This window comes from Aphis gossypii, chromosome 2 (genome assembly GCF_020184175.1).
Source record: "Aphis gossypii isolate Hap1 chromosome 2, ASM2018417v2, whole genome shotgun sequence".
NCBI classification, from domain to species: domain Eukaryota; kingdom Metazoa; phylum Arthropoda; class Insecta; order Hemiptera; family Aphididae; genus Aphis; species Aphis gossypii.
In genome coordinates this window covers 74,071,534-74,085,161 of record NC_065531.1, presented here as the reverse complement: position 1 = coordinate 74,085,161, position 13,628 = coordinate 74,071,534, and the positions used below count along the sequence as shown (strand labels likewise).

The 13,628-nt window shown below is 25.4% G+C and overlaps 3 protein-coding genes across 3 annotated transcripts; 2 read left to right on the top strand and 1 right to left on the bottom strand.

The window, feature by feature from the left end:
• Nucleotides 1-27: 27 nt before the first annotated feature.
• LOC114121124 (mevalonate kinase) lies at nucleotides 28-2,136 on the top strand. The gene is made up of 4 exons (XM_027983297.2): nucleotides 28-660; nucleotides 760-931; nucleotides 1,359-1,543; nucleotides 1,620-2,136. Exons 1-4 carry the CDS (start codon nucleotides 28-30, stop codon nucleotides 1,881-1,883), a joined length of 1,254 nt encoding a protein of 417 aa, XP_027839098.1. The 3' UTR covers nucleotides 1,884-2,136.
• Nucleotides 2,137-7,443: 5,307 nt separating this feature from the next.
• LOC114121480 (endothelial differentiation-related factor 1 homolog) lies at nucleotides 7,444-10,499 on the top strand. Its single transcript, XM_027983859.2, has 5 exons — nucleotides 7,444-7,715; nucleotides 7,784-7,835; nucleotides 9,530-9,690; nucleotides 9,751-9,844; nucleotides 10,151-10,499. Exons 1-5 carry the CDS (start codon nucleotides 7,644-7,646, stop codon nucleotides 10,210-10,212), a joined length of 441 nt encoding a protein of 146 aa, XP_027839660.1. The 5' UTR covers nucleotides 7,444-7,643; the 3' UTR covers nucleotides 10,213-10,499.
• Nucleotides 10,500-11,499: 1,000 nt separating this feature from the next.
• On the bottom strand, nucleotides 11,500-12,330 carry LOC114121269 (EKC/KEOPS complex subunit TPRKB-like). The gene has a single exon (XM_027983526.2). It carries the CDS (start codon nucleotides 12,081-12,083, stop codon nucleotides 11,553-11,555), a length of 531 nt encoding a protein of 176 aa, XP_027839327.2. The 5' UTR covers nucleotides 12,084-12,330; the 3' UTR covers nucleotides 11,500-11,552.
• Nucleotides 12,331-13,628: the final 1,298 nt, after the last annotated feature.

Genomic DNA, 13,628 nt, shown 5'->3' with positions numbered 1-13,628 from the left:
ATTTTAACATTATTTTAATTTTAAAAAATGAGTTCTAACATACAGTTTGAAGTAACAGCTCCTGGAAAAATAATCCTTTTTGGTGAACATAGTGTTGTTTATGGAAAACCAGCAATTGCGTGTGCTATTGATCAACATACTACATTAACATTCACTGAGAGTTATTGTAATAACCAAGATTTGAATACTATACCATGTCGCATTATTTTGCCACTCATAAATTATTCAGGAATGTTGACTATACATTTGGATGCAAAACCAACATTTTCACCTACTACATATTTTCAAGAAACCTTAAACAAATTAAACAAAAATGAACCATTTCTCAATGAATTAGATACATTATCTGGTAATGAAAAAAAAACACTTACTGTCTTACATTTTATTTTTGGAGGAATTATTACATGCTATATGAAACAATTGAAAAACGTTTCATTTACTATTGGAATCACATCTGTATTGAAGTTGGGTGCAGGAACTGGTAGTTCTGCGTCTTACTGTGTTTCTCTTGTAGCAGCTTGTTTGGCTTACATAAAGTTTAAAATCAATTCTAATGTAGAGATACAATTTGATCCATTGTTGGACGATTTTCATTCACAAAGTGGTGATAACCTGTTAATTATCGAGCCATTTACTGACAACATTGCATTCAGTGATGGGGTAATATATTTTTATAAATATTAACTTTTAATTTTTACAGTACTCAATAATATTTTTTGTATAGTATGAGTTATGACCATGTTTTTTTTTTCTTTTCAGGAGAAATGTTTGATTAATAGATGGGCTTTATTAGCAGAAAACTTTATTCATACTAAAGCTTCAGGATTAGATAATACTATTTGCACTTATGGAACAATGGTTCAGTACACAAAACTTAATAGCCATAAACTATTAGAAGCTCCTGAATTAAAAATTCTTCTGATATATTCAGGTTTGTTTTAAAAATTATTTATTAAATAATAAATTATTACTAATAAACTAAATAAAATTTTAAGAATAAATAGTCTTAGCCGCTTGATATTAAAATTTTTGCATTTATTAACATTTTAGGTAAATGTAATAATTTAGTTTTATATGATAAAAAATCTTTTTCATATTCAATTCAATAATATTTTTCACTTTTCTTAAATTACCTACTGGTAGTTAGAAACTGACTATACAATATCTACCAAAATTCCTTATATATATCTGGAAATCTTTAGAATTTATTTAATTGCTCTTAAATTATTATAATGTGTTTATCCATGAGCCATGACACTCATTTTAAACAGTAACTTATCTATATATTAGTATATAATTCCAGAAAAAACTATATATTTTAAAATTTGTTGTTAATGAGATTTGTAATTTATTTTAAGGTGTTGAAAGATCTACTGGAAATGTGGTGCAAAGTGTTCGCACAAAATACAATGATGACAAGTATCAACCAATTTTTGATGCCATTTTTAATGCTATAGGACAAATTGTAAATGCAGCAGTCAATGCTATTGATCAAATGGCTCAAAATCCTCTACAAGTACTTCAACAAATTAGTGTTTTGCAAGTAAGTAATTACTAATTAGTATTTAATGTTATATTTTTATGTATAATGTTAACATTTTTATTTTTTTTTCAATTAGACTCTCATGGATATGAATCAAGGTTTGCTAATGTCATTAGGTGTATCCCATGAAACATTAGATGCTATTGTGGCAATACTAAAAAAGTTTGACCTCCATGCAAAGTTAACTGGTGCTGGAATGGGAGGATATGCTATATGTCTTGTTCCACCTAATATTCATAAATCTAAAATAGAAACATGTATGCAAGAATTAAAAATTTATGGTTTTGAATCTAATATTTGTACAATTGGTTGTCCTGGAGTTAGAATACAAACTAAATAAATTAAGAAAAATTGCCAATTATTTTAAATGTTGTTTACACTATATGCAATTTTGTCTAAAAACAATTTATTATGTTCTAGTTTATAAACTCAATAAAACATTACAATTTTTTAATTATGAAAAATATATACAATGTAAAATAATAAATTTTACATGTAGACAACAGTATATTTTAAAATATTTAAATAAAATAATAGTGTATTAATAGTATAGAATGAAATCTAAAGATAAAATAAATATATTCTATAATTTATGATTTGTTTTTTACTTATTTTTACAAAATATAATTTAATTTTGATTACATAAAAATAATGTAATGAACCAGTGGCGTAGCGAAGGGGAAGAGGACTAAACCTAACCTAACCTAACCTCCATTGGCTGTATTTTAGATTCTGAACGAAGTGATGAATGTATTGATTTTACAATGGTGTGTGTTTTTTTTTTTTTTTTTTTTTTTTTTTTTTTTTTTTTGTGTCTGTGTACAGCATAACTAGTCGAAATAATGCTCCAATTTCAAACAATGGGGGTGGTTTCCGATGTAAAAGTGAATATCCTTGGTGCATTATAGAGGTAAAAAGTTAACATTTTCCAACAGTTTTCAAAAAAATCGAGAAAAACAAAAAAAAAATGACGGAAAAACGGCAATTTTTACGCAAAACCAGTTTTCGACCAAATCGATTTTTTTTTATGGTTGTATTTCAAAAACTAATTACTGAAAATACTTGAAATTTTCACCAAATGTTAATGTCAGTGGTATTCGTATATAGTTAAATTTTCAAAAAATTTTGACTTTTTTTGAGTTATTTATAGACCACTGAAATTTTCGATTTTTTTGAGAAATTTTTTTTAAAGTGTCGATAAAAAATTTTTGGATGACCAAAAAGTTTTGAAAATTTAATACAAGGTTCCTTATGAGTTGTTTTTAATGTAGCTAAAAAAAATTAAAAATCGTTAGTCACAATTTTTTTTTATAAGCGTTTTTAGTTCAAATTTTTACGAAATTTGTCGAAAACGCGAAAATTTGCAAGTAATTTTAAAGTTGAAAAATCATAAAATTTTTTTCTTTTATAACTAAGTTTTGAAAATTTGGTACAAGGTTTTCCATACATTTTTCTTCAAATATCTGTAAAAAAAACTCTACCGGATTCAGACAAAAAATTTTTATGGGTGTTTGAAATTTAAATTTTTACAAAAACCGCGTTAAATAACAGTTTAGCCTCAAACGATTTTTGATATTTGTTATTATTCAAAAAGTATAAGTCGTAGATACTTGAAAATTTTACCAGTTATTAAGATTCGCGTTTTCTTTACGTGATTTAAATTTCAAAATATTTTGACTTTTTTTGAGCTATTTATAGACAACTGAAATTTTCAATTTTTCTGAAAAAATATTTTTGAAGTGTCGATAAAATTTTTTTGGCCCTATCAAAATACTTGAAAATTTAATACAAAGTTCCTCATATGTTATTCTTATAGTGATTAAAAAATTATAAGAATACATAGGCACAATTTTTTTTATTAGCATTTGAAGTTCAAATTTTGACGAAAATTCGTCAAAATTATGAATATTTGCGAAATATTTGAAGTTGAAAAATCATAAAATTTTTTGTGTTTATAACTAAGGATTAAAAATACAACACTAAGTTTTCCATAAGTTTACCTTCAAGTATCTATAGAGAAAACTCGAAGCATCATTATAGGAAAAATTTTAAGTGCGTTTGAATTTTAAATTTTAACGAAATAGCGTAACGATAACGATTTATCCTCAAACGATTTTAAATATTTGTTATTATTCAAAAAGTATAAGTCGTAGATACTTGAAAATTTTACCAGTTATTAAGATTCGCGTTTTCTTTACGTGATTTAATTTTCAAAATATTTTTTAATATAAGCTGGTTTTTTTAAACCACCTTTTTCACCAACCACTAGAAATTATATCCTAGGCTGACAAATCATCTTCGTTCAGAATCGTTTTTCGTATACAATGATAACTATCATTGGATTCAAATTTAACACTCCTATAATATATAATAATGATCCATACGGCACCTAATGTACAGCAGAGCGGTACTCACTTGCCCGCTTTTTTTATATTGTTTTGAAATATTTAAATTTAAATATGGAAATTGTTTTAAAAATTTTACATATATATTTCTTGTTTATAATAGAATATTTGAGTTAAAAATGTATTTTTAAAAGTGTTTTATTAATTTTTTTGTTGTTTTTGATTTTCAATAACTCATGTTAAAGTGTTTAGCGCTCCACATAAAAAAACCTGGCTACGCCTCTGTAATGAACTAATGGTTAATGTGCTCTCGCAATGCATTGTTACGTGTTTTTTATTTTGTAGTATTGGTGTATATGGTATACATAGTATACACCCAGGATAGAACCTTTACATGAACCTAGGTTTTTAAAAAATCTAAAATTTAGCGAATGACCAATACTTATCTTACTTGACATTGATAGTGTACATTATACAGTTATAAAAGTCAATGCAATGGTTTGTTTAACAATTGTCTTGTCATCAAGCTAAAAATATAGATGTATGCTTATGGTCTTATATTTTATTTTGAGGTACACCTATATTACAAGACAGATGTTTTTAAAAAGTTAGTATATCATACTTATAAACAAGTTCTTATTGCATTTTAATGACCATCATTACAAATTTAAATCTTCTACTGACCCTATATCACAAGTCTCAACACCTAACCTAACCTAGTCAGTAGTCACAACACGTTACTTACAGTTATAGAATTTATTTTAAATTAAAACCTCACCATCCAGTATAATGGTTCCTTAATTAATAATTATTATTGGAATAGAAAATATAATGATTAATAATTGAAACCAGAAATACTGTCATCTGTTAATATTTATGATATTGTGAAAGCTGATTTAAGATAACAAGTGAAGACAAAACTAGGCTTCACTAAATCAGAGCAAAATACATTGAAATTGTCCTCCATCCAAAAATAATTTTTTTGTTTGTTTTGTGACAATAAATCTAAGAATATCAATCCTAAATACATAAGTCAATATTTAATTAAAACTAGGGCTCGGATTTAAATTCCCTAAAAATATCAAAAAATGCATTATTTATTAAATAAATTCGAATTATTATTAAAAAATGAAATTATATTAAATTTGCAATATACTGTACAAAAAAATTTAATTTAAAAAAGCTATCATTGTATACAAAAAACGATTCTGAATGAAAATGATTTGTCAGCCTAGGGTATAATTTTCAGTGGTTAGTGAAAAAGGTGGTTTATGTTTTCATGGCCTGAATACACCAAAAATTTAAGTTCCTTTATAATTATTGTAAGCTAAACTTATGAAAAATCTTGTATTAAATTTTCAACTCTTAGCTATTTTTGCAAAAAATTTTATGAATTATACCTACAAAATAATTTGCAAATATTTATGATTTTGACGAATTTTTGTCAATATTTGAACATTTTGAACTTCAAATGCTAATAAAAAAAATTTGTGCCTATGTATCCTTATAATTTTTAAATCACTATAATAGTAACTTATAAGCAACTTTGTATTACATTTTCAAGTTTTTTCGGTCATCCAAAATTTTTTTATCGACACTTCAAAAAAAAATCTCATAAAAATCGAAAATTTCAGTGGCCTATAAATTACTTAAAAAAAGTCAACATTTTTTGAAAATTTAACTGTATATAGATAATACTAACATAAACATTTGGTAAAAATTTACAGTGATTAGGTTTTGAATTACAACCATAAAAAAAAATCTATTTAGTCAAAAACTGGTTTTGCGTAAAAATTCCCATTTTTCCGTCACTTTTTTTTTTTTGTTTTTCTCGATTTTTTTTTGAAAACTGTTGAAAAATGTTTACTTTTGACTTCTATAATACACCAAGGATATCCACTTTTCCATCGGAAATCACCCCCAAAGTTTGAAGTTGAAGCATTATTTCGACTAGTTATGCAGTACACAGACACAAAAAAAACACACATCATTGTAAAATCAATACATTCATCACTTCGTTTAGAATCTAAAATGAGTTGAAAATTAAATTACATTTAAATTGCACTGTACAACAAGTATTTCTTCAATATTTTGGAATTTAAATGATCGACGGGTGTGACATAAAAATAATTTCAGCCTTGTCTAATTTAAAACCGGATTACCCCTGATGTTAAATTTAAAATGAAAATAATTTATATTATGTATGTAGTACTTATATTTCAATGAGGTCAATTTTTTTAGTCATAATACGAGAAATAGGTCAAATAGAAAAAAATTTAAAAATGCCCTAAAAAAGCAAAAAAAAATTTGTGGAACATGGAGTACTTAAAACATATTTGTAGCTTAGAAAGCACCGCGTATAAGACATCCCAAAAAAAGTGACGCAAATGCCCTGATTATAACTAATAACTATAATTATTCTTAAATTGTTCAAGTTTCAATTCTATAATTTTAGATTCTATTATTCTAAATAGAGCAATGACAATATATATATTTTTTATATTTTGTCATCACATTTCAGAGTAGTAAAAGTACTTATATTTTTAACTTCAATATTTTCTGAAAGGAAAGTAAATCTAGTTATAACAAGAGAGAGGTGAAGGCCAAAATTAAAAAACTCTAAGCGCTTATTTTAATAACTAGGAAAATTCTGTAATTTTTATGAAAATCCAGTTTTTGACTAAATCAATTTTCTTAATTGATTGTAATTCAAAAACAAATAACCATAGATATAGTAGCTGCTTAAAATTTTAAGAAAATATGTTTATTATAATTTTCTATACATGGTATAATTTTTAAAAATGTTTTTTTTTGTGTTAGGTACTTATTTTCAAACATTTGATATTTTCGATTTTTTTTTTAAATATTGATAAATAGTATAATATATGACCTTACTGAAACCAAAATATTTTTTCTGGAGATCTGAACTTTTATGTGTATTATTATATTTTACAAATCACAAACCACGACTTTTTCAAAATATTTAAATATTATTTGATATATCTAGATCAAATATTGACTATTGACTATAATATCATGAATCTATTCGTACTATTGTACGATAAATCAGTATTACCTTAAATGGTAAAATGTTACTTATAATGATAATATAATAAATGTAATGTTTTTACAAAAAATTAATTCAGCCTACTAATATATCATTAAATAAATTTATATGGCTTAAATAAATCATAAAATATACCGAATATTTTAAAAAATAAATGAGATGATTATTGACAGACTTTTTTACTCAGAATCTCCTTTTTATACTACAATTTGTTATTAATTAATTCAAATTTAACACATGTGATATGTTACACGCAATAAATTTACTTACGTAGGTACTTTCAACATAGTTCCTAATAAAATAAAAATATTTTGTCATGGTGTTTGGTTTAAAAGCTTTAGATTATTATATTTCAAATTTAATTACTTTTCCCACATAATTTATCAATTTGCAATCTCTTTGATTTTTTTGGTCATATGTTTTTTGAGACATCCCATCGCCGCGACACCGATAACCTACTACCTATTGTGGTTATTCAACTTGGTTAAATAATATTTCTAGTATTCTACAAAAACAAATCATTGCTCACTTGCTGTATTATTAAAAATTGCTACTTTAGCCATTCTTCATAAAATCAATTTTAAATCACTATACACGATTGATATCTTATATAAATTCTCATAGGATTGTGAGCCGCGTTGTGGTATCAAATTCTAATTTCAAACAATCTTAATAAAATAATATCATCATGGGCGACTGGAATACAGTGACAATATTGAGAAAAAGGCCACCAAAGCCTTCGACAATGAAATCAGAACAGGTTTATTATTTAATTGTTCTCAATGTTTTATATTGCAATCCCCTAATTTATTTTGTAAATTATTTTAGGCCATAAACAAAGCTAGACGTGAAGGTGCGGTAATCGATACTCAAGTGAAATGTAAGTAAAAAATTTAAATTTCGAGTAGGTGTCTATACATTTTATTTTGTGAAGTTGCTCACTGGATGTTAATTATTATTCTTTGAAATAGAAAAAATAATGTATATCTATAATACATTTTAATAATTAAGTAAATAATTATTCAGGTACTTAATTATTTTTTAGTTTTTGATTATTCAATTATATAATTACAATTTAGAAATTATTGTTTATAATTAATACTCAATGTTACATACCCATCACATTTCATACATATAGTATTCTTGTATTAGTTAAATGAAAAAATTGGAAAACATAGTGTGGCTCTTTGTATTATTATCAAGAATAAAATGATAACATTATTGAATCAAATAGAAGGTTTTTGAATATCCACATTTCATTCTAGTAGTATAATTTTAATTTAAGCTGATAACCAAGTATTGTAAAAACCATTTTAATGATATTCAAAGGACCAAAAAAAATGTTATAATAATTAAAATTGAAAAGTATATATTTTATACGTTACATTGCATGAAAAAAAGTCCCATCTCATCTGCATTATGATCATATTTTGTATAATATCCATCCTATAATTTTAACCATAAAGTTTAAAGTCAATTTTGTATTATTTCAGTATTAATTGATTGTTGTGTTAATTATGCCTTGATCTAAGTCATTGAGCCCAATTGTTTGTATAAAATTAAAATTTTGCTTATCAATAAAGGCCTTTAGATATAATGTTGGTTTTCTATTGAAGAATCAAACTATTTATTGGAATATATTTTAATGATGTAGTTGACTTAAATATTACATAATACAAAATTTAACAATTAAGTCCTTACAAATAAAATATTTTTTCTAAATGTACAAAAAACCTACACCTGTATAGTTTTTATAGGAATTTCATAACAACAAATAAAAAATTATATCTATATTAAGAATGGATACGGCCTACAATTTTAGGTAATTTAAGGGGATTGATGATGGTAATAGCCTGTCTTTATCTAACATATGCGCAACATAAGAATTCATTTTTTTTGTCCCATGTACCGATTGATACAGTAAAGCGATAAGAATTCTAAAAACAGATTTGAATTTGTCGTCAAGTCGACTTGAGAACTGTCAGTCCACATTTTTGATATTATCTACCAAAATCCTAAAATCATTATATTACAAAAGAGTAATTTAAAAATTGTCGTATTTCAATTGTTTAAAAAGTTATATTTTAATATCAAAATTGTGGACTGGCCGTTCTCAAGTAGACTTGATGATAAATTAAAATCTGTTTTCAGAATTTTTATCGTGTTACTGTATTAATCGGTATGTTGGACAAAAAACACGTCTGAATTTGTATATTGCACGTGTGTTAGACAAAGACAGGAAATCACTATCACCAATCCCCTTAACCAGGTTTGTCTCTACTATTAATGTCATTACTCATTAGTCATTATAAACTATTTCTACTGTACTTAATAAAAATATCTTATTATAAAATTATGATTTCTTAAGGGATTATGATTACCATGTACTGCTTATAGTTTATATATCACATTAGACTACTATATACCATACTAAATTAAATTAGTAAATTATTGTTTTAGCAAATATTTCCCATTAATGATTCAAATAGGTAAATGGTTTTTCATTTTCCAATGTTATTAATAACTATTATCATTTCACATGAATTTACATAGTTAATTTTTATTATTATTAAGGGGGTGCCGCTACTAACAAACATCAAGTTACAACAAAAAATACTGCAAAATTGGATCGTGAAACTGAGGAATTAAAACATGAAAAAGTGCCTATTGATTTGGGCCGTCTTATACAACAAGGACGACAAGCTAAAGGCTATAATCAAAAAGAGCTGGCTACTGTAAGTTAAATATATATTTAAATTTATTACTAATTACTCAAATTATTTTAATAATTTAAGAAAGTTAATGAAAAACCACAAGTAATTCAAGATTATGAAGCTGGACGTGGAATACCTAATCAACAAGTTATTGGAAAAATTGAAAAAGTGCTTTGTAAGTATTAAAAAATGTATAAATAATTAAGTGTAAATGTATAGTAGTAATAATATAACAATAACTTAACTCTAAAATTATATATATATCTTTAATAATTAATCAAAAAGACTGTAGCGTAAAGTAATGCAGATTATTAAAATTGTAACCATTGATCTACAAATAAAATTTGGATTTTGTATAATGCATTATAATATGGAAAATATATTATGAAATCTTGTATTTACCAAAATGTTTTTATCAAGTTTCATATTACATTTTTTTTATACATTTAAATGTGTAATAAATTAAAATGTATTGTTTCAGGTATAAAATTAAGAGGAAAAGATCGTGGCCAAGCACTTCTACCCCCTAGCACCAAGAAGTGACGGGCTTGGGGGAGTATTAACTCAAAAGTCACTAATTTCACATTAAATACTATTAATTATGCTTTAAATAAAAGAAATTGTTGTGACAAAAAAAAAAAATTACCTTCTTATTTTAATTAATTTTACTTTTTTTATTAAGTTTGAGCTGGTAATACAAATTTTTTTTTTTTTGTAATAAACATTTTTCATAATATAGCATATATAACTAATAGTTTTGTGTGTATCTTGTACTTTGATATTCTGTTTTAAAAGCACAATTTTAAAATAAAAAGATTTAAACTACATAAGTATTGGTATAATATTTTTTATACACATTACTCAAAGTATTAAATATTATCATGTACATACTATTGACATTTCACTAAAAAAAAAAAATATTAGGTTTTCTGTTTAATATAAGTGACCTCTAGACTTGACAACTGACATGTGTCAGTAGCTTTAGTAGATTACTGGCATATAGGTGACTCATTTTAATGGGAATAGCAAGTTGTTGCGCGATAAAAAATGATTGCTACCTGCAGTGGTGTAGATATCATTTTTTTCTAGGGGCTACAAATTTCAAGTTATTAGTTAAACTAAACATCATTTTTATTTTGTTTTAATCATTATATAAAAGATTTTAATTTGGGGGAGAAATCCCTTATATCCCCCGTAACTACACCACTAACTACCTGAGTCAGTTATTACTTTTAATATAGTACATTACTATATAAAAAAAGTATCACTGTAATGAGATGTTTCATTTAATTTCATGTATTGAATTGGCTTTAATAATTTATTGTTCAAATATAATGGTGATTTTTGGAATACATTGCTCACCAATTTAGTACGTGCACAATGCACCATTGAGTAGGGTAGCTCAGTACTCAGTAGTTTTGAATGTTTAATAGCTGAACCTTATTAGTAAATGTTTGCAGTATTAAAAGACTCTAATTTTAGTAGTTGGGTTATTGTAATACACATGTAATGTTGTATTATATTAAAGAGTAGATACAGTGGAAATAAAATTTTAATTCCTCAAAGAAACAAAATTAATATATATGTTTTTGATTCATTAATTAAATGTATATGAAAATAAAATTACCCTATGTATTATATTTATAATTATTAATGTAATGTGTTTGTTATATATTTCAATAACAATAGTAATTACTAACAACGGTGTATAAGTAAAAAAAATAACTTCAAAAATATAAAATATTGTTTCTTTGATTTTGAGATTTGTTTACAGGGCAAACATTTTTATAAAATGTAGGATCATAAATTCTAAAAAATTTTGCAATGGTATAAAAAATTAAAGTAACTTAATATAATTATAATATTATTCAAAATGTATAGTTTTACAATGTTAAAATTTTACAAGCAATTCTAGTAACAATAGAATCAAGTAGACTGGAGTTCACACTTTCTATTTGACTTATTTTGTAATACGATTTAATATAATTTTCATCAATACTTTCTGTAAGTTCTGAAATGTCTGTTTCACATCCTGTAATACATTTTTCTTGAAATATTTTCATTTCTGGAACATTGGAGAACTTTGATATAAGTGCAACTATCATGTCATCATCCTGATCATTAGCGCTAGTATCTTTCAACGACTGAGTGATATTCTTTGTTCCTGATAAATTGAATAAAATTTCATTAGCAAGAGATTTAGTTTTCATACAGGAATTTTCACTGGACAAGTAGGCATTGTTCACAGCAACTACGATCTGAAATGGATCAACAATCAATCTGCGGCGAATTAACACTAGTGTTTTATCTTTGAAAATTGAAGCCATGTTGTCTTTAAGCCATTTTATATTTTTGACGTTTGTGAAATAAGATACTCCTAAATATTTCCCGTTTTGCAGACAGTAAACCTTCATTATTTTGAATGATTTTTTTTACCTTTATAAACACGTAGTGGCTTTTTTCATATCAGTACTCAGTAGTTCGTGAAGTTATAAGTATCACTTGTTTGGTGTAAACAGTAAATTTAAACACTTAACAGCTATTACGTTTAAACGTCTTGTAACTCTAAAGTAGTAAGTTTTAATTTGTACTTATAAGTTATAAGTCAGAAGTCCATCATGTTTGTAGGCTCCAGTGCTCCACTCTCCAGCGTGGTGTTATCTATAATTGATAAATATTAAATAACAATAATTATCATTTATGATAATAGATATGACCAAATATGGCGACACGCATAAACGTACTTTGATGACGACTCAAATATTATTGTTATTATTTTGCAGTAGGTACGAATTATAGATAAAATATATATTTTAAATTTAATATTATTCCCATGACAAATAATTATTATTTAATACTTAAATATTATTATTATTTTTTATTTGTCATGATTATTCTCATCCATTAATGCACACGTCATTCACATAAATGTTAAAATATCTTATTATTTATATTATTTTATATGCTGTAAATGTTTTTATTAATCGTTACGTTAAATGTTAATATATTTTGTTTTTAGTTATTTCCTATATTAGGAAATTATTATGATTTAAATAATTAAGTATAATTATAATAGAAATTAACAGAATTACTTATTATAAAATATACGAGTTTAACTGTAATAGTTCAATCTGCATTTCACATTGTCCATAATTACTGTCATTTTAAATTTGTATTTTTTTTCTTTTTTCTGTTTTGAAACGACGACCGGGAGGGGACCGCTTTAGCATTGCTTCCTCCCAAATGTCATTTGTATCTAAATAATTTAAAAGAAATCAAGGGTAAAAAATTTAAACTAAATAATTGCCATTTGTATATAATTTAATGTATATTATATATATATGGTTATAGATACTATAATAGAGCCGGTTTTAGGCAAGAACCATGGCCAGCGGGGCCCCTGTTCCGGGCCTCACGTTTTTTTATGACATTTTGCCTTTTGGGCTTTAGACTTACAAAAAAGGGTCTTTACTACAGACCTCATCTAAAAAAATGTTCTCCAGACCTCGCTCCACTCTAAGGCCGGTTCTGATAAATACCTAATACCTATGTAAAAAAAAGTGTTACATAATTGTATTATATTGAAATAAAGGAACATAGTAAAATTTAAAAAAAGTTTTATGTATTTAATTGGTACGGGGCTCTTTGTTTTTCGAATACCATAAAATCAATCATTAGTGTCAAGTGAAAACTTCTAAACGACAGAGGGAGGCTAAATAGAATTCAGAGGAGACTATAGCCCCCTTAGCCCTCCCCTATAATTCTATGCCTATAGAGGTTACCCGGAGGTCGAGCATTCATTTTTTCCCTAATTCAAATAATTTTATTGATTAATAATTTAGTATTAAAAAAAAATATGCTACTGAAAAGAATAAAAATGTAATATTCACACGAAGAATGGAATTGTAGGTAATACCTTTACGATATCGTCAAAATAAATAAATTAAGGAAAAACTTAG